Below are 22,878 nucleotides of genomic sequence, written 5' to 3'. Positions count from 1 at the left end.
GCCTTGAATTAAATTCGATAACCTTTTGAAGTACTTTCGGGAAGCGTTTCCGCCACTCTCGCATTTGCTGATGTGGAATTTCTTCAGTAAAGACCTCGTTTCTCATCTCTGCCTATGAATGATTAATCAAAGATAACAGGTACACAGAGTCTCGATAAGCTTCTTTATGCTATGATGGGACGGGGTAGCATACATAGATTGCCAGGCTTGTTCTGAGACGTTCCAAGATCTGACCATGATACTCAACAATCCTCTGAAGTCGTCTTACCAAAGCCGTGAGTGAATACGCTTGTGGAGATCGAGTCGCTTCAAGACATGGCTCTGATGTGATGGGATCTTCACTTAGATGATTGTTTTCGCGCTTGCTCCCGTGGGAAAGCCTCAGTTCTTTGCCGGAGAAGTCTTCGTTTAGGCAGACGGCAACCCAATGGTTGCTATTGTGACCGGTGATTAGGAGAGAGTATACAGCTTGATGCAGAATAGCACTACTGCGGGCCAATGGCCCCCTTTTTGAATTGCCGGAGGTTGGAGATTTGACAGAAATAATAAAGAAAACTCATAGCGCGCTCGGAGCTAGTGGTTGCCCGTGAGATTGCGGCTGTCTTCGTACTCGCGAGTCGTCACAACAAAAAATGGAAGATTAAAGCAAATGGAGAACCTGGTAGTCTGCTGGAAGATTTCCGTGTCAGTGGATAGAAACCCTTCAAAGCATGTATTGTCACATACGGAGAACTGATGAGATAGTATTGGAGTTGGACTAATGTCGAGGTAATTTGCCAGAAGGCCACGCAAGTCATCAACATGTGATGGTGAGGCTGATCTCAGCAGTGCAAGAATACTAGCACCGTTGGGATTGCTGATATATCTGAGAAGACTCAGTATAACAATAAACGTGACGAGTCTCTGGGTATCGTACATCTTCCGAGCAGGACCGTCCACTTCTTCTTCTTCTTCTTCTTTCATACGCTAGACGTTTTACCTAAATCAGCTATGTCAAACGAGTCTAACACGATGGACTGACATGACTCTTGAGCGCTTCATAGAGCTCGTTGTTATTCATCCCTCGGCTGTCGAGGGGCTGATATGGTGTATCATCATAGGAAGCTGAGTGGGGTTCGGATATCCATGCTCTTGGTTCTTGGGTATGCTTCAGTCGAGGGTCGTCGGGGACATCGGGAACGAAGTTATCAAGGATGAAGTCTGCCCCCTCGACGAACCCATCGACTTGGCCTAGTATTCTATCCCATCGGGAACAGCTGTCGTCAGGCTTTGTGGGGGGCGCATCTCCGCAGGCTGCCGTCTCCTCGTCCGAGCGATAGCGGTCTCTCAACTTGAGCCCCGTCGTTTGGGCTAAGTCAATTGCCGAACTTCCTTTAATCTGGTCAAGGTGATTGTAGAAACTTGGCTTGTAGTTGAACTTTGGGGAGGAATTTGTTGGGACGTTGCCAATACTTGCCTCCATGGCGTGATTGAACTCTGCTGTTCTTGGCAACGAGAAGGTAGGCTTAATAGGACTCTGCTGGAAATTTGAACGGAAAGTAAGGATTGTTAAGTGATGGTGGGAGCATGTTCTTTTATGCCAGGTGCTGGTTGCTTGTTCCCTCATCCCACCCACATATCCCCCCATCTGAGCTGCAGCCACCATCAGCAATCACAACACAGCCTGAAAAACAATTCGATGTGATAGGATATAATATTTCAATTGTGAATTTTGGATATGTACCCGGCAAATAACAAGAAGTATCTGTATACAATCCAAATATGAACGCACCTCCCGGAGGGTTTTCACTATCATTATCGCATAGACCAGCTTACTGCACTATTTACGGAAGTTCAACATCTGCGTGTTGCAGTTTGGGCAGCGAGGTATACGACAATAAGGACAAGGATCAACGCTAACTTTCATTCCACCATGACCGCAAAGACACTCAGCGATTGTTAGCCATGTGTGTCAAAAGGGAAGACCAGTTTGGGAGGCAAGATACGGGATATTACCAGGGCACTTACACAAGTCCAGATCCATACAACCTTCTTTCTTGACGGCAATTCGTTAATGGGTTGCGCAGACAACAGTGGGAGGGCAGCTGGAACGAATGACTCGTCAGTCCTGTGCATAAGGGGGGTTGCGGAGAATGAGCGCTGACCAACAGGTGCTCGATGGCTTTTGAGCCTCGATTCCAACAAACCAGGACATGCACAAGGCAATTGCCGGGTGTTGGGACCATTTCTGATCATCCTCAGGGTGACTGCAGCAAAAGATTGTAGAGTGACTATGATAAGCCAAGTCAATACCAGATTCAATGTGATACGTCAAGAAGCCGAACCCAGGTCAAAGCTCTGATCACTTACATTGTTGAGTGTATATATAGACAGGAAGTGTATGAGTGCGTCAAAGTCAAGTACTGAGAAAACTCATCCAAGGCTTGTTATATAACTTTTGATCGAGACCAGAAGAACGGGGGGCGGCGGCGGTTTTTAAAGCTTTATTTTAAGCTAAGTTGAGTCTATTTATATGAAGATGATCCTCTTTATCATAACTAAGGTGATTACACTCCAAACTACTCTATTCGCTTATTACACCGGTCTACGGTCGGTTGAACCTCAATGCGCTGCTGCCTCGTGATGTCTCTGGCACAGGGATTACCGCGGCGTAAGACTGACCAGACGGAAACTAAGCGATGGCGGAATCACTACTATCGGTTGGCACTAACTGACGGGTGATGGGAAGAATAGAATGTAGACTGTCTTACAGGCTTAGGCTACTTCTGCCGTCTTAACCCTCATTCACCTGTGCCCACGGTGCAGATTTCCGTCTCATACTCTTCTACTTCGCTTAAGGGAGGACCAATGGCCTCAATGTTTTGGAGGTAACCTGCTATGCATGAGAATGTCTCGGGGATGGAGAGCGTGAATTTAAGGGAAAGCCTAGTGACGCCAATCCGCCCAACAAGACATCGAACTACCGGGCCAGACAAGACCCCAAGAAAGCCGAACTCGGAGTGCTCAGAGGCATTGAGCGGTGTTGTAGCCTATCCTGTCTCAAATTGTATTCACGCAAGTGTGGAATGCCCAGCTCGGCGGCGTCTGTGTCATTGCTGCGGCCTCATAAGGATCAATTCACAAGCAGCGTCACATGCGGCGGTACCAGCAATTATTAACGGCGCTTTTCTTCGAATAATAAATAACTGAGGAATTTATATGAAGGTTCCATTAGGATAAATAGAGCAATAGCTTATATTTAGCCTTTGTATGCGACCCCTGACCAATTGTTATACCAACACACCTATTCGAAAGAGTCATGTACGATGATGTAATGGCATCTGTCTTGGAGCTTCTGGAAAAGTGGCTGCGAAGGCCGTTGGGTGCCTAGGACTGAACTGTAGAAAGCGGGTGCATATCGGTTCGAGATAGCCGTCCAAATTAGTTACTTAGTCTGTTGTCTTACATGGATGTTTTGGTGACGTGAAGGCTCACATTTGCGCATGCTCGTAACTCTGCCGTCGCAAACCGCCATGTCCTTTCTGGGGCTGTATGCAAAGTTCACACATTCGTGTTGGAGCATGGGCTTCTCATAAATTTTGCCACCTCACATCACGGATCAATGCCAGTAGTTAACGTACATGCAGCTAGTTCTACCCTTACGTGGACACATGACTTTATAGGAATATGTCATAGGTACCATGTATCCGAGATGGTGCCAACAAGCAACATAGCAGCCGATGAACAAGAATGGAGAGTCCGAAAATCTCATATGGCAGGCACAGATATTGTCAAGTCAGCAATCTAGGTACTCAGCCCTCACCTCGGTTGCAAATGCCACTGCCTATACTGCCTCTCAGAGTGCCTCCCAGGTTGCCTTGCCAAAAAGGGCGCATGGGCTTGATTCTGTATTAGAACGAGGACTACAAGGTAGATTCTCTATTCAGATTGTATAAGCCGGGCTTGAATTTCCACTGCTGCTTCGTTAGTCGACTGCCATAGACATGCATCGAGGTGCCCAATACACAGTGATTCTGGATACTAACACTTCAGGTTCCCAAATCCTTCAGTTTGATGCAATCCACTTGAATGCTGTCACCGTGATCGCATGGTAAAAAACTATCGAAAGATTTGTTAATTTGCATTCCCACTTAGGTAAACCTCTCAATATGTCCAACACTGCCGCTTGCAAGGGGGGAAGAAATTAAGTCTATGAGTCTTTCGCAAAGTAAATAATCTATAACCTATTAATATTTTCTTTTTCATTGAGTGGAATCTCGATTCGATGCCAGACGGGCTTCACCTTACCGACAGTTGAGATCGTCAGTGTTGTCTACGTTTCTGTCTGTCGTCGAGTCCAGCTGGGTTTTGTGATCAGATTGATAGCCACGTGAGTCGCGTGATGGATGTAAAGATGGTCCTTGAGATATCCATACGGCTCTCAAGACAAGTCAGAAAGTACCATAAAGGGAATGTAAATATATTAGTATCTTCTGAGAAGCGCCGACGGCTTTCTTACCCCCCTCAATATCAGCGTACCTGATTTCAACCAACAATTTCCAACACAGCCCACCCACTACCCGAATCTGACACGACGATGTGCTCGCGTTTACACATAGAAAGGCCTCATCGGCATAACCCAATCTACGATTATTCCTGGAGTGAAGCTTTATTTTCTGGGACCCGACGTTTGGCCGCACTCGAACTCTCTACAACTAATGCTTGACGATTCTGAACACTTCAGTATGGGCGACAGTTGTAGCTTCGAGTCTCGCAATTTGGACACCTGTCAATCCCGCAGCGAAAGCATGGCATGGAGTTGGCCTTCATTCCGCCATGGCCACATATGCACTGAAAAGTTGTTAGGGATTAGCTGGGTAAGTACAAAGATAAGAGTCCAAGGTCGCCTCTTTCACTTACACAGGTCCATATCCAGACTACTCTTCGCCTGGGAGGTACCTCCCTGTAAGGTATCGAAATTTGCAGAAAAAGGTCCGTTTGAAATGACCGTTCATCACTCTCTTGAATAAAGGATAATTCAGGATGCATGCCGAAGTCAGCCTCTGAGTTCGGGTCGGCGTCAGGCCTCAGACTAGACTTCTGGCGCGAGGCGCTTCGGTTACAAGTTGCAACTAGAAGCTCGTGGTGAACTTCTTTCATAATGGCGTTGAATCTGGTTATCTAGATTCATCCGGTTCGCTTTGAAACCAAATACAATATGAAGTAGGCGTCTAAAGCTTAAGCTAGATCAATTTAGAAGTCGAGACGAAGCAGCACGCAACTGCGGAAGAGAAGAACCGGCAAACACACCGACAATTATACAGCAAGACGCGTCGTCCGGCGCCTGTTTGGCAACCACTCGTCAAATCAACGATAACACTAATATTAGAATCATCAAGCTTTAGCTTCTTCACGTCACAATGGCTGTTCTAACCAATGAGGCCACAGTGAGACATTGTTAGGAAACTGTTTCACACACAAACTCACACCGACACGAGGCTCCAAAGGGTTCTTAGACCAATTAGATCTTTGTGATGTACCGAAATAGGACAAAGAAGGATGTAACAACCGCTCTTTTGTTCTCTTTGCCATTGTGTCTGGCAACTAAAGCTCGAGCTCTAAACTCGAGGATCTGATGGAATTTTCTCAAATACCATCACAGCCCTTGCGGGTCATTCCAGTGTGCCTTTGGGTAATATGTGAGTTTGGCCTGCAGGTGTCATCCTCGATTTGCTTTTCCTGTCAGACCGATCTCAAAGGCCGCGTGATGATATTGTGGATCAATAACGTAGACGTCAACTCCATTGTCCGCCATGACTCTAAATTTACCGGCACTCAAGAGCAGTTTCTCTTAAATTCTAATATACATTCTACCTTGAAGTCTTATGGACCCTGGCTTTAATAATATCAGTCTTTATATTAGAGATCCACGGACTATCTTGATCGATCGATGAGCTGCAGGTACGCGAATGCCTTGCAACACTCTCAGTGTGACTTGATTCGACTAATCAGTCAAACATTGCCGAGTGCTGACTGCATCAGGGGCTAAGTAGGGTGAGATCTGTTTTCTCGTAGGTTGGGTTGCCCAAGTTTTGGACCCCATTCAAGCCCAACCGATACACCACTGACTGGAAACCTGCGAATAGTATAAAATCCTAGAATCTGGAAAACAAACCATGGCTTTATAGCGGAATAATTCCTTTGCATGAACCCTCCGCTATATGCCGCACCTTTCCGGTCGAGTGAGGACTAGACGTTGGTGTTGACTCAGAGAAGTACATAAGACAGGCTTGGGATTTATTGGTAACTGATGACTGGCTTATATTGATTTACGTATCCAGGTGCTAGTAAGGAATTATACTAATTGTAACGGGAGGTGACGTAACGAAGAAGCTGCCCAAACTTTCGTGACTCGAGCAACAGGAAACAGAGAACCAAGGCAAGAAATCGGAATTCGACATCCAATACGGATACAAACTATATTCATCAACAATGTGCATCAGGTAACATGACACAAAAACTTTTTCATTCCGGAATGAGCCTGGTGCGTCTCTGTGCCGTAAGACTTGACTGAACATGTGTCCTTGGTCAGCTCCATTGTTGACAAACGAAAGGATCAAATAACCAATACCCGGAATGAAGTTAATATACAATAGCATTGAATAGTATCGTAATTATACCGACCCTGAAGGCGTCTCGGATTTAGAAACTCGGGCTGTCTGCATAGCAACCACTATGGTGGCGAGCATAGTACCCAATCACGACTTGCCAACACTTCATCACATGTCAACCTCCCTTACCGTACCAATCTTGTGTCCATTACTAGACTTCGAATTGGTTTCAGGCTCAATAGTACGAGGCACAAAGGCACTCTCGCTCGATTGGTGATCAAGGGACTATCCTTTGTTATGAGCCCTGTAAGCTGTGAGTTTCGATTCTCAGTCTAACAGATACACGGTAGGATCCTTGCACTCCGATACATAATTAGTAGTCTTTACGGATGTTCAACCAGCCAAGATGCCAATGGATTCCAGTGGCACAATCACAAGATTAGCCATAACATCATCTCGTTTCGTAACATCTTGGTGGTTGGTAAGAAGATTCTGTCACACACTCGATCGTTATCCTAATGGATACGCACATCTCGCATCTCTTAACTTCATGGTATGCAGCACTGGGCTCCCTCATACACCCGGTGTCGGAGGCGTAGCTCAAGGCATGCATATAACCCTTTCTTTCTCTCGCATACCAATAGCGGATATGGCTTGTTTTTGTGTCTTGCTTGTGGACGGGATATCCTTTTTGTGTCTCCCATCCTGAGTATGCCCTGTATACGATACTAAGATTTTACATCCTGGGTAGTAACAAGAGGCGGATATGCTTGCGGGTAGAAATTTCTACACCAGCCTTGTAACTTGGTTAGATGAAGAAGCGGCACTCGATGCCCAGCATGATCTGGGAGATCACTGTCGCGAACTCTGTTCCACAGGCGACTCGGTATAGCGAGCCCGATGTCGGGAATGGCCCTGTTCATTACCCCTTGATTAATAGTTTATGTTGAACATACCGTGACCGGATATCTAATATATCGCTAGTTACACAGTTTCGGTTAAGGAGCAGATCTCAGATCGGCCCAGCCCCTTAAAGGCCGATATATAGAGCACCTAGGGTCCATTGTTTGCCCATTATCTGATATTTAATGTATTTGATCATTCTTAGTATTCTTAAACTCTCGAGTTCTCCGTGTTTCTTTTCTTCAATCAAGTGGCCTCACAGGTTCAAACTCTGTTGTGGACTTACCTACGATCACCATCTCAAACGTGCCAGTGGTTAGATTTCAAGCCCGCAGTAAGTTACCATTGAAAGTCTTAAGGATGACAAATAGACTATGATTTCATTTCATATACTCTCCTTACTCCTCGTACTGATCGACTCCTGCAGGCTGCGATGGAGCAAGAGCAAGCAAGTATCGAGGCAGCAAACCTTAGCCAAGTAGGAGTCCGCGCCATCCACAGTGGCCTCTATTACCAAGGTACTTCTACTCTTTATGAAATTTCGATAGGCTAATATAGGTTCATCTAAAGTTGTTGACTCGTCGCCTGTGGTATTCCCTTATAATGAATTGCGATCACGCCGAAAGGTTGTGTATGTTTGGCTTTGCGTGCGCTTCCCCTCTCCCACACTCAATCATGTACAATTCAACGCCGTCTTACAAATCTCCAGTGCCAATGTGGTCATGGAGGTACGAAGGTTAGCGTCGACCCTTGCCCCAACTGTGGCGTGCCCCGATGCTCAAATTGTGAGACAAGTCGCTTTAACAGCCGCTGAAAAATCACAGTTTTGTCACGGAGAGACAGGTACGTTGTTAGAAAGGATTGGAATGAATCATCATATTATGTACTTCTTGCCCAAAAAGGCTCCATATAACTATCACCTGGGAAGTAATTGCTGCTTCTTGCCCAAGATCTTCAATACTTGGCGGAGTAAAAATGCGGCCCCTGAGTAGTTCCAGAGCCAACCAATACATCTCCGTATAGTTACAGTCTTTGAGTCTTTTCTATATTTCTCTTGTATTGCCTCAATCCTTTCCTCGAGGTAGGTCATGAGTGCATTGCTATGTCGAGTAATACGCCCCCGAATAATGTATAGAATACCCGCTGTGCAGATGACCACGAAGAGAACCACCATGGTAATGAACAGTGGCCAAGATTCCGGGTCGTCTTTTTGAGGCTTGCCGCTGTACACTTGAGCAATGAGGGTCAATATGCCAAATACCTAGCACGTTAGGTTTGTCATCCTATGAGTCTAAAGGTGAGACTCACAAATGCAGCTATGGTAAACTCCTGGTTTCGTTTATCCCTGTCCTTTTGTTCGTCTGCATGGTCAAACTTTTTCTAAGTCCCTCTTGTCAATATAGTTCGCGGCTCGGTGAATTCAGTTGGCCTACCTCTCTTCGGAGCTCCTCAAAGGATTCTTTGATTTGCTCAAGTTTGCCCCCAGTAGCCCGCAGCCTGTAGAGAGAGTCTTTGATAGAACGAAGGGATTTCATAGCTCTGGCATCGTTGCGCAGGCTTTGCCACAGTACTCCTTGAGGCGTTCCATCTGCGTGTACCTGAACGTCCTTCGCCAAGAATTCATCCACAGCCTCTATTAGCTTCAGGTTGCAGAATATCACCTTGCCCAGCACTTCAGAGAAACCCTTCCAGGCTGGTTTGACTGAAGGGTATCCATTTTCTGCAGAGCTATCTCTTGAACTAGACATCTACTAGAGAGTTAGCAAATTATACGTCTCGGATATCTATCTTGTCTAGGGGAGCTCACTCCAAAAGGGGGTCACAGGAAATCATCACTTACATAGATATTCAGATTATACCTGAAGACTTCATGTACATGAGCATGGTATCCTAATATCCTGTCAAGCTGTTTCGCTAAGGCTGCCAACGAGTATTGTCGAGGAAGCCACATGTTCATTGGCCCCTTGAGCTCCGCTTCATCTATGATGGGATCGACGCTCGCTTCTATGCTTTCATCATCATCTTCCTCATCTTGATCGTCACCATCTTCGTCTCCATCATTCTCTTCTTCAAAGAAATTCTCGTCGAAGCAATATGAAGTCCAGTGTGGTTCACTTGGGCCAGTCGTGGTCAGGGCGTAAACCGCTTCATGAAGGACGAGTTTGTCTTGAAAAGCGAAGTTTTCGCCACATCCCAGACGCGATCGTGGATCTTGTAAGTTCAGAGAATCTAGTGGGTATCGTGATCGGAATGGGTGCTTGGTGTTGTGAAAGACACGTTTATCTTGCTTCTTTGAAGGTCCAATAGCGAAGAAGGGAAGGTTGAAATTGAGGACGAAGCTCGCGTTCCAAAAGTCCTACCGTAAGAAGAGGGTCAATTATTGGGATTTATATTCACATCTATATCCACTTACTGAGACTCGCAGCGACAAGTTCGGGGTCGGGCTGGAGGAGATGTAATTTGAGAGAAGGTCTCGAAGACCATCAGCGTGGGGGTGTGGCGCTGTACGCAGGATTGCCAACACACTTGCACCATCTGGATTGTTGATATAACTATTCATATCAGAACAGTGCAAAATAACGTCACGGCACAACTATTGACAATCTTCAGGCTTACATTTGTCGAGCTGGTCCAATCATCTCTCCTGCTGAGTTAAGTCGGAAACGCTAGAGTTGCACCAGTAAGTAGTCACCCTCGAAGAAGAAGAGGGTATTTGGGAACGTACTTCGTTTTTCAACACTTGATAGAACCCAAGACGGTCCAACACTTCGTCATACCAATGATCTTTTGATATTCCATCTTGAGAAAGCCAGTAGTTCCGATCTGAGACCCACGCTCCTGGCCTGTCCTCTTTCGTCAACAGGTCGTCCTGAATACTGTCTGGATTAGGATTGTCGAGAATCCCTTCAGCACCCCGACAAAAAGCCTCGACACAAAGTGTATCATGATCCCAGTGAAGTAAACCTGGATTGCGGTCCATGAAAGCCGAAATCTCCGAGATGTCATAGCCGGACCTTTCTTTGATAACTTCAACGAAGGGCTTATTGTGTTCCACGGCTGAGATTCTGTATCTGTCGATCCTAGACTGATCTCTCCATTCATCTGGCCCATCCCAGATGGCACCCTTGACCCAGTCATAGTAACTTGCAGCGCGGGAGAATTTGCTATGAGCTGGCGAGGTTACTGGGAGAGTTTTGTTCCGTCTCAACAGCTGCATGTCTCAGTTATAGCAGCAGATATCTCTGTCACATCAATTATTGTTAGTTTGTGCATCAAGGATTCTTTTCGTATTAGACAAAAGATCATCTGTAAATCATTACTCCGTGCAAGTAAAAACAACTAAACGTGAGACTTTTGAATCTTCCAATCCTTCTGACGAACAATTAGGATATGGCAATGAAATTGCCATGTCTTCTCTTCCTCTTCCTGCTCTCATGCCCTGGCCAGATGTCCTGCCATACCAAAATCGTACGTACTAGAAATAACCCAAGGTTCAATGTTGTATCAGCTCCTTAAAGGACGGTCTTAGGGGGCTGTAGCTTGGTTGGTAACACAACTATGCTGATGTAGATAAGGGAAGTCGGCAAGACAGGTCCTCAGATTCGGGATACGGAATAGCTGTGTTTGATCGGCTATTAAAGCGTCTTGTATCGCAATTGGCACACCTGGGTATGCCGCAGTATGGACAAGGGTCGACTGTAATCTTCATTCCACCGTGTCCACATTGGCACTGACGGAGTGTTAGAAGATACTTATACATTTCCAAGACTAGTCAGAGTGCGGGTGTTGAGGCAACTAGCAATAGCTGCCCGAGTCTCATAACTTGCACCTTTGATCGAGTAGACAGACTCACACAAACCCATACATACACAACCTTCTTACGAGGAGGATGCTCTTTGAACGGAGCCTGAGGGTAGAGGGGAGGCGCAGCTTCAAGCCCATCAATTGTCAACCTATGGAATCGCCAGCCATAGTGGCGTGTGTATGGAAGAAAAGAAAGGCGTAGGTGGAAAGGTATAATAGAAGGCCTCAAATGAAGATTACTCCAATCGGTGATAGCGAGGGTTGAATTGGGCTCATTGAGCCAGATGTCAGCTTCGTGAATATATGCTGTCGCCTTAATTTTTAGTCTAGTCAGCCCTCTGTAGTGAGTGGTCTGATGACCAAAGCCCGCACCTTTTCTTGGATATTTCGAGAAGTTGGCGTTGGAGGTGATGGTGATGCCATTGGATTTTTTTCCTTTTTCTTTTGTTTTTGTTTTTTTCCTGACAACATTTACACCCTGAATAGGATTCGCTAGAGTCGGCCAAAGACTGGCAAAGGATGATGCTCTCGACGAGGCAAACATTATGTGCAGGGGTGAGCTTTATACCTACCTACCTGACCCCTACACCCTTCATGACAGCCCAATGCTGTGTTTTACGTGCATCGAGACTATCGGATGGTGGAACAACCCCCCTGCTAGAATGAAGCAATCTTTATTTTCGAGTCATGGCTTTCTTAATCAAATCAGCAATAGCCTTGATCATCATCACCTCCGTTGGCTTGTTGTATCTCATCACCCAGTACTTCGTCGATACAGACTCCATATTGACCGGTGAAGCGGGAGTGGTGGAAACCATTGGCTTAAATATGTGTTGCACAATTTCCTATCCATTCCGCAAGGTTTTACTACACCGGTGAGCTTGGAATTTTAATCTCAAGTCGTATTCGTATGGGTGGCGTAAGTGAGTTGTCGACAAGATTGTTTCATTGATATAAATGAATACAAGGCGGCCAACGAAAACGTGACATTGTTTTGGCAGGTTGGTAGGACAAAGAAACCTGCGTTCGTGAACACATATTTATAGGCAAGATGGTCTCAAATTGTAATTGGTAAAATTTGTGTCTCACAGTTCTTGTCTCACACTCGTCAAAAAGCGACAGGCCGGGATCAGCCTGATTTCTTGTGAATTGTGCAACTTAACTAACACAACATTCACCGAAGGTCCAGGATATATGCCCGGCGCCCGAAAGAAATCAGACACATCAGCTCACGCGCTGCTGCCCAACATTACGAGAGATGTGTTGCGTTTGTCAATGTATGATTATCACATGATGCACGAGTGTCACAACAGCGGTCAAGTAGCTCCAGAGCCCAATGCAACTCTGTTCAACTCTAACCACCGGGGATATTTCCTAGCCCTAATTTCTTCGTCCGGGAACGAAGACTCTAGAGCCTGTGGCTTATGCAGTTGTTCCGTATATCGGGAGTTTGGGTCCAGGGGTATGATAGGTTACCGGCAGCATGCACTGCGGGAAGATATATTGCTTTCTTTTTTGTGCAACGAAGACTCGGGTACCTACATTATGGCTCGAAATTACCCATTGAGTTCATGACGACAGAACTCCAGTCTAAATATCCATCAAACCATATCGATGGATCAACTCCCTGCAGCACTTCGGAAGCCCACTGTGCTTCGGGATTCCAGTCTGCCATAGCAAACACTGTGTTTGAGTCATTGACCAATGATGGCACAGCGTCAGCGCCAGCAGCTTGTCCGGTTTCGCTCATGTTACTGTCCGCCATATCCGTGTCTCGGGCCTCATCGCGTATCTTGAGCGCCTCTGTCCCAGCTGCGACGATCTCGGCCCATCTTTCTAATTTTGCCCTTGTGATCTTGACTTTGATGGCGCTCATGCTCCAGAGGTTGTGATCCGATGAGCCAGGCTCTGTTGACGCCATCTGGAATGATGCGTTGGCCTCTTCAAACCGTGTGCAGATCGCTGAGAGTATCCCTGTGACATCAAGGGAGAGTCCTGGTTGGGTTTGGATCTGTGACCGAAGAGCAGCCACAGCAGCTGGTAGTCTCGGATCTGTACCCTCCCGCAGTGAAATCGGACTGGTTTCATGAGATTCCCTTCCCGTCGTTACTGAGGGTGTTGCGACTGATGGACTCACGCTCGCCGAGTACGCGGAGTCTACTTTGTAAATCTCATCGTGGGGATCTCGTGCGCTTGTGTCCTGCGGCATCGGTGTAGTAGCCTTTGTCAAAGGAATTGGCGCAGTGTATTTGGCCCAGCGACCGAGCATTGTCATCCCGTAAACCAGTTGTGCAACTACTGGTGTTGTCTGATTGTAAAACTCTGGAATTGGGACCAGAAGCCAATCATCGAAGAACTTCTTTAAGGCGTTTCTTGACTGGTAAAAAATGTCGAGAGCTGAAGCAGCCCCTAATGTCGGAGATGTCAATGACTCTGACATCGATATAATTCTGGGGGCATCTAGTATAGGAGGTTCATACAACCGGAGCATAGCCGTATTTAGAAACATATTTATTACTCCTGTAAAAGTTAATATCAGTAAATCGGTAGCGTAGATTAACCAGCCCTAGAACTCACTGTCGTTTTGAAGCTCAGGAGATGACCCATTCCTGATTCTGTCGAGCTCACCATGGAACGCAGAAACGTAGGCTGATAATGGAGCTGCTGGTAGACCAACAACTTCTTCCGCCGGGTCATCTGGAGCATTGAGTTGTGCAATTCTCTCTGTCAAGTGCTGGATCCTGACGAGTGTCACGAGGCGCATGTCTGTGTCGTATTCCCTTTCCTGCTCAAGAACAGCCAGACATTGTTGGATGTATTTGGTGTACCGCATGGGTTCTATCCGTAGGAACCCAAGAGACATCCTGACAACAGTTAATCCCAGAAGAACCGGCCTTTGATAGTGGTGCAACTCACGATGAAGATAAATACCACACTCCTAACAAGGCTCTCCTCTCCTCGTTGGTCCTTGCTGCGGGTTGAAATGGTGTCACAACCATCAAGCTGGTCCGCTCGAGAACACTTGGACTGCGGTGTAAGCCCAACTCTCCCACAAGAGTAGAAGCCAAGGCAATTAAGTTGTTTAGCTGTGCGTGCATGAAGCAGTGATACTTATACCATGCAATTATGACAATGATTCCAAGTAGTAAGTCCAAGGATCGCTCAGAGCGTATGAGCATGTGGTCTGCTATGTACTTCATCAGATGATACATCTGTGCCCTCATCGACCTCAGGCTGCGATAAGATGTAACCATGCGAATGGCTGACATGAGGAAAGGCCGCGTAGTCTTCAGTTTCGCTGCTGTGACGCCATCGGGGATAATGACGAACGGGTGAAGAGCCTGCAACTCTTTTCGATAGAGCTTCAAGAGCTCCTCATCTGAGGCCGGAGGAGGGGGAGCTACTCCACTAGTCTGTCTGCAGATACATTGTGGAGGAGCATATGAGTTGTAAGTATCAGGTATTGACCAATCTATTGTCTCAGGAGAGAGTGAAGAATCTCTTTCTTTCGTTGAAGGCTTCCTTTGATCAGCAGTGGTAGGGTCAACCTCAGTTGGGATGCAAGTAGTGTCTGTTGCAAGATCGGCATTGGTGAGGCCACCTGCTTTGAGAAGATTGACTAGTCCATTAAGTCTCTCTTCTATTTGAGCAGTTCGTCTGAATCATGTCAGTAACGGATGATATGTGGATGCGATGTGTTGTTAGGGTTGTATGATAGGTTAACTTACGATGGTTTGACAGTTCTCTTTTTCCTGGGTCGATGAACCTGCTCTGTACAATTCTTGACTAGTCGTTCACATCTGTAAAGCATGTGTCAGTCCCATTTTCTCTTTTCAACCGCGGTCCCGGGATTAATTATGGAGAGGCTCCGTAATGACCGCCGAAGATCCGGTCACAGTGCTCCGGAAATCTCGGGGCTTTCGGAGCCGCATCCCACGTGGCTCAACACGTCTGAGAAACCATTGAAACGTAGAAAAGGGGGTTAAGAATAAGCTTACCTGTCGCACTTTGATCCAGGAGTGTTATTTGACCGTATGCACTTGGCTTTCGCTGTAGAGCACTGCGCACAAGCAGCACCCCATTTAGCCGTTGCGGGCTTGGGCCTGTCTGTGTTGGAGGATATCATAACTGTGATCCGCAGTGCATAAAGAGCTTGCAGGAGAGGAATGGAAGGCGGTGTACTGTGACAAGTCCGGCGGACTTTTGACGAAAAGCAGAAAAGCCCGGCTCTTTAAGTCGTGTAGTATTAGTTACCTTAGTATTTATCAGTAGGTAGGTTAATAAGGGAAGACGTCGAAACCGGGATGGGGCGGCTTGGAAAGTCCGGTTGGTTTAGGGTGGATCCAGGGGTTTCAGCTCCAAGAGCCTCATAACGCCATGTCGGTCGGAATTGGTGAGCGAATGCCGGTGAAAGCTTAGAAATACATTGATAAGAATCGCAAAAGGACTCGATTGAGTCGCTGGATCAATGGAGGTGTTATATCGACGTGTTCTTCTTATCAGTATCAGCTTCAAGCTGGTGATGTTGCATGATATCATCAAAGCTCGATTCGAAATCCGCTACTCATACTTGTCAGCTCCACTAACAGAGGCATGTGCTGGAGTGCAATTTTCATGAGTTTACGGAGTACCTGAGCTGCTAACGTCAGGGGAGCTTGACGAAAGACCATGACGGAGCCAAGACATTATATAAGCTCCATTCACGCACTCCTATAAAACAACTCATACTCTACGAGGAAACATCCATTACCAAGAGCAACAATCGCTCATCAGGACGCAAACATCCAACTCACGCGAGACGGAGCAAGCGCTTAAACATAACAGCATCACATCATATGGACCGATAAGAAAGAATGTTAGAAGACCAGGAGCCCTGCTCAATACGCGTCATGGCATGTTCAAGCTCAAAAAACCATCATGTGAAAGAGGGTCGGCATTAACTCATCACGACATGTGAAAAGGCACTCTCATAAGTCGAATAGTTGCATGCTCTTGTACTCAATGAACTGGTCGCAAAAATCGAAACGCATTCTAACAAAAGAAGCCCCTTATCGAGGCACCTGATACAAGCTCCTAGCCCTTGTACGCCCGTATGTCAAATACACCATATGATGATGATACATGCCGCCCTGGAGTCATTATGTTGTGAAAACTCCCCGAGTCGGCTTACACAACTCCAGCAGCCCGACAGTTCCCATAATTCTTCCCATCTCCCCCTTCATAACTTTACTTGGACCTCGACACACCAGCGCCAATTACTCCAGGAAGCTTCTCCTCACCAACGCTGAAGAGCATGCCAATGGCCATGTACAGAATGGTAAGGAGGGCAATGGTGAAGCCAGCGAAGAGCCAGAACTGGACACTGATATCCTGCTTCTGGCACATGCTACCACCCCAGTGAGTGACACTGCCACTCTCGGACTTGGTAACTTGGCAGTGGCAGACGAAACAAGAGTCCTTGCTTTTGCCGTATTTGTTCAGGCACTTTCCGTGACCTGTGCAGTTGCCCGTAGCTTCCATGCAGCTATCCTCTGAGGTGAAGCATACAGCTTTAATGGGGTTCGAAGGCTTCGCGGGTGTGGTAGAGGTTTCGGCCGGTGACTCGGCTGTCTCCTCGATAGACGAGATAACGGTCTCAGCCTGTCGACGTCGAAGCTCTTGATCCTTGTCGGACTTATCCTCAGAGTCGACGCCGATGGGCAGGAAAACCAGGATGGTCTGTAGTTCGCCTGACTCGGCGAGTTTTTGAAGCTTGGGAAGCTCATTTAGTAGGGTAGTGGGGTGATCACCATCCTATCGCGTCATTAGAAAACAACTTGGGGCAATAAAAATGATAGGAGTTAGTTACCTGAGATCTGCTGTATGACGCATAAGCAGATTGACCGTTGAAACACTTCTCGTCCAAGGCAGCAATCTGGCTCAGGGGACACTCGGGCATCTTGGCGAGGACATTTACAAAGACCTCGGGATGCTCGCCATTCTCCTTACTAATATCCGTGGTGAAGTCGGGCTGTGTGTTAAAAAGCCAGCCAAAGAACGATTCGTATTCGAAGGAGGGCATTCCGTCAATGGTAATAGCGAGCTGGCGCGGCGTCGCGGTCTTCTCATCGGAAAGCAATGGCGCAGAGGCCTTTCCATATTTGTTCATTAAAGAAACGACACGCTCTTCATCGTCGGAGGCTGTGAGATCGCGAAATGAAAAGTCCTGTCCCTCGGGGGCGAGGCGCTGGTACAGGATGAGACGGGCTTCGCTGGGGGTGATGCTCGTCGTAGGCTCGATGTGATGGGATCCTCGGAGGATGTAAACTTTGGTACCGTCAGCGGTGGGTTGTTGAGATGCAGCAGCAATGCCTGCAAAGGCTGCACTGAGCCCAATGTTGAGCTTCATTTTTGATGCGGATTGATGAAGCTTGGTTATCTTGAGGCTGAAGACCAGGCTGAGATAGCTTAACGTCGCAAGCTTGATACAGGCAACGCGAATCCGGGATGATGCACGTGTTGGGTTGCGGCCGGGTTTCGAATTGTTCCGTAGGTCGTCATACAGTGTGACAGCCCCCAAAACTTTAGCGCCACAGTAGTCCTCGAGACAGTATTTGGGGTATTTGGCACAGTCTCATTGATTACACCACCTATCAAGCCAATCCTAACCGCGGGACAGCAGTTTAGCATTGCAATAATTGTTTGTCGACATTGTCACGATGCATGCCATTCCTTGAATCACTACTCCAGTAGCGAGACTAATCGCATCTTCTCTTCTTATAACTTGAGCACTTTTTATTTGTTTTCCTCGTCCGCGGCAGCGGCAGAGAAGGCGACATGTTAACTCGGCAGACAGCTCTGCGACAAGCAGTTCTCCCCATGACGAGGTTCCAAACCCAACGAATAGTCGCCAGCCAGAGTCGGCCTCTCAACAGGCGAATATCGTTCTTGCCTTGGCGCCAAAGGCAGTCGAATCCTATACCGGTCTACTTCTCTAAGCCCAATCCTTCAACAATCGCCAACGGGGTGAACTCAGTCTACCACGGAAGCGCAAACCAGGCGGGGTCCGAGGAAGCTAAGAGAAGACTGAGAAAGGCGAAATGGATTCTCTTCCGATATCGACTCCGGTATGTCTGGCTATAGAAGCTGTCATGGTTGAGCGAACCGCGATGCTAACCCTCCACGAAGCCGAGCGATCTTCACAACTATTGTGCTCTATGCTTGTTGGCAAATCTTCATCGCCGTTGTATTCGATCCCATATTCGACTGGGCTGACGCAGAATGGGAGGCGCTTTCCGAAAAAGAGAAGGAGGAAGCCGAGGCCCTCCACGACCCTGACGAGCCGTTGGTGTTTCTCCCATTTCCATTCACAACCGAAGAAGTCAAGCAACCACCATATCGAGGTTCTGACCCAGAGTGGCAAACATTCGTCAAAGTCAGCCAGGATAAGAAGCTCCTTCAGGAGATCAAGAGTAAGTGGAACCAGTTTGAGAATTTACATGTTCTGACACTTGCATAGGTGGTCTAGCAAACGAGATCAAGCGTGGTGTTGAGCGGAATCCTGCCTTCAATAAGCTTCTTGGTGGAGAAATAACCGTGAGGAAGTACTGGCTTGACATAATCTTCCCGCCTGCTCCTCCGCCGATACACTATGTCTCTGGGTGAGTTTTCAACCTACACATGATATACCTTGGCTAATTCAATAAAGGATTATGATTGACGAAGAGGGCATCTTCTGGGGTGATCGACCCATCGACTCGATTGCTGCTAGCTTTCTTGCTAAAGCACTTTACCCCAAAGCTCTCGCTATGGGTTGCTGGACCTTTGTCAGTTTCTTAACGAAACAAGTAGCGCTGGATATCTCAAAAGCAATCGGCTTAAGTGAACCTGATCCCCCGGCATCTGGGTGGCACCAAGTGCCAGTGGGAAACCTACCTGGCATAATCCCACCTCCGGCTGCCACCAGAACAGCAGTCCAGCACGATTCTAAGGCACATACTGCACATCTTCCACCAGTCTTCAACGAGATCATCAGCGCTGCATTTGGTCCAGACGCAAAACTCGATCCTCGTCTTCAAGCTGCAACCATGGCTGGTGCTTTCGCCTTTCTGCGCCATTGGAAGCCTACCAAGAGCCTGCCCGGTAGGGGATGCATCAGAGTTGATGGTATTGTTGAACTCAAGGGAAAGACAGCGGTCATGGCAGTTCTCGTTGCGGGTTACTACGATCCCAAGACTCGTCAGTACGTGGCTGTCCAGACCATGCTCAAGCACTTGATGCAGCTGAAGCAACGGCCCGCGCCTGGCTAGACTTGTATCATAGAACAAAATAAATTTCGGAAATTATGCAGGGCTTGGCATGGCGTGGCGCATGGAACAGGTTTGGCTTGAGATACCATAGGAGATTTAGAATATCAGCGTTTGATATTGCCTCGTACTACCCTACCCACTTAACCTATGCTGTGAAAAGATGCAGCATGAACATTTATATGCTCCCTATAAGCCTATTCCTTAGGCCAATCCACAAAGAAAAGAAGAAACGCATCCGTATACCCGCCCAACACCAGTACCATCCCATGCCTTCCCATATCCTGCTCATAAAAGGCATCGTAGGATATTGTTCGCGCTTGCAAACTCTTCCCTCATCCAATTCTGAACTAGCTGCCAACACTAGATTTAGTAAGGGTTATTCGAATTGTCCATGCAGTTGCCCGCCTGCTTTCTCCCATGCCCTGACTGATGATGTTGGTAGTGTTAATTCCTCAGGACGTTGATCGAGATGGTAAAAACTTCTAACTCAACCTCCGGGCCGCCTAAAACACGCTCATTTCGTGGAATGGCAGCGATGAGATGTGACTCGAGTACGTTGAGCCCTGGGTGCAGCATTGCCTCAAAAGCGCGCTCATGGGGTTGCTGGCCAGGAGCTTGGTGATGAATGGGCTTAAGCGGTTGCTTGTTGACCAGTGTCCATAGGCTGTATTGTCTATTCTGTAAATGGCTGGGTATTGCGGTGACGGCAAGAATACGGGTGAGATGAGGTGGCAGGTTGAGAGTGGCAGACTGTTCCATCTCCTTAGGGTTGGGTCTGATGGTTGCCAGTATAGGACTGTGTGATTGAAGAGTGGGGTGAACCTGAATCTTCATACTCTCAATAAGAGCATCGTCGATACCTAGATTTGTTAGTGTTTACCGCAAGCAAATGTTTTTGGGCGAATTACCTTTGCCGGCGCGACGAGGATGCTTCTGGTCCATATACCCATTAACAAGCGGATTGGTGATCGGTTGGGGCGGCGCCACAGGTACAGGAGCAGGTACAGCAACGGGAGCAGCCGCAGGAACCGCAGGAGTCGCTTGGCTAGGTGCAGCGCTAGGCGGTTGTGACGCAACTGCTGGTGATGCCCTTGAGGCCTCATCCGCCTTGAGAGCAGCACTCTGTACAGAAGGACTAGGAGATGGCACGGCAGATAACGATGTGCTTCTAGCCTTTTCCAACTGAGGGTTGACAGCTTGAGCAGGCGTTGAAGTGCGTGCCGTCCCGTTCACAGTCTGACCATTTGTCAAGGCCATCTTCGACTGAGCTGACGCTGGTAAATCCGCGGAATCTCGTTGACCTCCAACATGGATGGTGATCTTCTTCGGTCCGGGTGTAGGCGTCTCACTGGATCCGCCAACCTTTAGTTTAATCTTCGGTTGAGCAGGTTCAGTCACAACGGCTTGTGCTTGTTTTAACTGATCATAAAAGAATTTCTACAACGCGGTTAGAAATGTTGATCAAGAAAGCAAGAAGGCACTGACCTCGAGATCCTGCGCAACCAAGTAAATCTCACTACCCTCTTCATTGTAAAAGTACGCGTTGGTCCACAATAGCTTTGCCTTCTCCTCAAAAGCAGCCCACGACTTGAAATCGCTAACTCCAGTTGAGCCACCACGGCCGTGGAAACCCTTGACTGCCTTCTGCAGTTTTCGGATCGACATGGGGTCACTGATAACCTTGAAATACTCCTTGAGAGACCGAGGTGGTAGGTTAATGAAGGCCTCGAAGTAAGGGCCATCGTATCCAGGGTCTTCGCGTCGGATGAGCTCCTCAATGAGCTTTTCCTGGGCTTGCTGAAATGTCAACCCCTTGTAGGGTACATCTTCGTAGACGTGGTCTGGCTTTGCGGCTTGCACTGCTGGCCTCGGGGTCTCTTTGCTTCGAGTGGACGCCCTTCGAACAGGTGTACGACCAGGTGTTCTCCGCTTGAGTGTAATGGTTCGTCTACGAGAGCTTGGCGCCTCTTCTTCCTCTTCCTCGTCCTCTTCATCCTCGTCTTCTTTTTCTTCCTCGGGCTCATCTTCGTCTTCGTTGTCGTTGTCGTTCATTTCTTCGTCCTCGTTGTCCTCGTCCTCCTCGTCATCATCCGGGAACGGGGTCGGCACAGCCTGATAACCTCTGACATGATATGCCGGATTTTTCTTGGTCATGTAATTGCTGACAGCCTTTCTTAATCGTTCCGCATCTTCGAATATCTCGGTTCCCCGGGGGTAGAACTCCTTCGCGTTGCTGATCATGCGCTTGAAGTAGCCCTCAAGCTCAGACAAGTTCTTGAATTCGCCATCGTTTAGTTTCTGCTCGATCATGGACAATGAGATGGGCATGCGTGTTTGTTCGTAATAGTCTGCATTTTCTTCGCGGGGTGGAAGTTCTTCGAAATTGGTTGCGACAAGACGCCCACTGCAGGATGAGTCAGTACGATAATGATAATTGGAAATCGGGTTGGAATTACGCTTTGTCGGCAGTTTTTCGAATATGTTCTAGGAATGACAGGCCATATGTAGTTGTCGATTCTCGAGATTCGCCTTTGGAAAGATCGAAATCGCCCTGGAACGCAATGTCAGTCAATAAATCGACGGGGTGATAGTGGAGTGACAGAGGTTGTCAAGTTGTGCTAGGAGGGGATCTGCGAGGACTGAAAAGATTCAGATTCGCGAGAAGCGACAGGTCGGACTTACAGTAAGTCTGCGACGCTTAGAGCCTCTATCGTCGTTGTCGACCGCTGCAGTACCATTGGCCTTGCGTTTGCTCTCCATTGTGATCATAATCGATAGGATCGCCTAATCGAGGGCATCAAAGACGATAACTGTATATTTTCCTCGAGGACTCCGTTGGGACGCAATTGAGGATCGCAAATCTGGAGATCGAGGTCGTTTGCGACGGCGCTTGTGTGGATTTTGACGCGTGCGATCCAATGGTCGCGTCAAGCAAGATACCAAGTCCAGGGTCGGGCCTCAAAAAAAATAGGGCAGAAATTAGAGGATGCACTGTATAAAATGCACCTTTCGAATGCTTTGCAGGCCCCCGTTTCGCTTTAGGCTATCGCGGGTCTATGCAGGCCCAACAAACGCTCCGATGCTGGTGATTTTGATGCGGTGGTAAATGGGGCTGGCTTCTTTGGAGCTGAGAGCGAGGTTTAGAGGCACATTCAATGGATCCAATGCTAGTGGTGGCCGGTGGAGGTAACGGTATCCACTTCGACCTACCGAGAGCTATTATGTGTGCCTGAAAACAGGTTAAGGCAACAAGGCAGACAGTAATAATGGAATTCAACAATATTGAATATCAA

General features: G+C 47.5%; 6 protein-coding genes across 6 annotated transcripts; 1 reads left to right on the top strand and 5 right to left on the bottom strand.

Moving 5' to 3' along the window:
- Positions 1-979: 979 nt before the first annotated feature.
- Positions 980-1,462, bottom strand: J7337_001536 (uncharacterized protein; the record flags this gene model as incomplete). Its single annotated transcript, XM_044819276.1, has 2 exons — positions 980-988; positions 1,022-1,462. 2 exons carry the CDS (start codon positions 1,460-1,462, stop codon positions 980-982), a joined length of 450 nt encoding a protein of 149 aa, XP_044686978.1.
- Positions 1,463-8,887: 7,425 nt separating this feature from the next.
- Positions 8,888-10,710, bottom strand: J7337_001535 (uncharacterized protein; the record flags this gene model as incomplete). Its single annotated transcript, XM_044819275.1, has 5 exons — positions 8,888-9,241; positions 9,370-9,849; positions 9,907-10,045; positions 10,110-10,159; positions 10,219-10,710. The coding sequence occupies 5 exons, from the start codon at positions 10,708-10,710 to the stop codon at positions 8,888-8,890; spliced, it is 1,515 nt and encodes a 504-aa protein (XP_044686977.1).
- A 2,130-nt stretch (positions 10,711-12,840) lies between these two features.
- Positions 12,841-14,160, bottom strand: J7337_001534 (uncharacterized protein; the record flags this gene model as incomplete). The annotated part of the gene is made up of 2 exons (XM_044819274.1): positions 12,841-13,757; positions 13,875-14,160. The coding sequence occupies 2 exons, from the start codon at positions 14,158-14,160 to the stop codon at positions 12,841-12,843; spliced, it is 1,203 nt and encodes a 400-aa protein (XP_044686976.1).
- Positions 14,161-16,523: 2,363 nt separating this feature from the next.
- Positions 16,524-17,685, bottom strand: J7337_001533 (uncharacterized protein; the record flags this gene model as incomplete). Its single annotated transcript, XM_044819273.1, has 2 exons — positions 16,524-17,090; positions 17,146-17,685. The coding sequence occupies 2 exons, from the start codon at positions 17,683-17,685 to the stop codon at positions 16,524-16,526; spliced, it is 1,107 nt and encodes a 368-aa protein (XP_044686975.1).
- Positions 17,686-18,155: 470 nt separating this feature from the next.
- Positions 18,156-19,585, top strand: J7337_001532 (uncharacterized protein; the record flags this gene model as incomplete). The annotated part of the gene is made up of 4 exons (XM_044819272.1): positions 18,156-18,403; positions 18,465-18,748; positions 18,796-18,937; positions 18,985-19,585. The coding sequence occupies 4 exons, from the start codon at positions 18,156-18,158 to the stop codon at positions 19,583-19,585; spliced, it is 1,275 nt and encodes a 424-aa protein (XP_044686974.1).
- Positions 19,586-20,029: 444 nt separating this feature from the next.
- Positions 20,030-22,345, bottom strand: J7337_001531 (uncharacterized protein; the record flags this gene model as incomplete). Its single annotated transcript, XM_044819271.1, has 5 exons — positions 20,030-20,445; positions 20,494-21,022; positions 21,071-21,989; positions 22,042-22,136; positions 22,268-22,345. 5 exons carry the CDS (start codon positions 22,343-22,345, stop codon positions 20,030-20,032), a joined length of 2,037 nt encoding a protein of 678 aa, XP_044686973.1.
- Between the last annotated feature and the right edge of the window lie 533 nt (positions 22,346-22,878).

This window comes from Fusarium musae, chromosome 1 (assembly GCF_019915245.1).
Source record: "Fusarium musae strain F31 chromosome 1, whole genome shotgun sequence".
Lineage (NCBI taxonomy): Eukaryota > Fungi > Ascomycota > Sordariomycetes > Hypocreales > Nectriaceae > Fusarium > Fusarium musae.
Note: the sequence above shows the minus strand (reverse complement) of the source record. Positions and strands in the feature narration are given on the sequence as shown.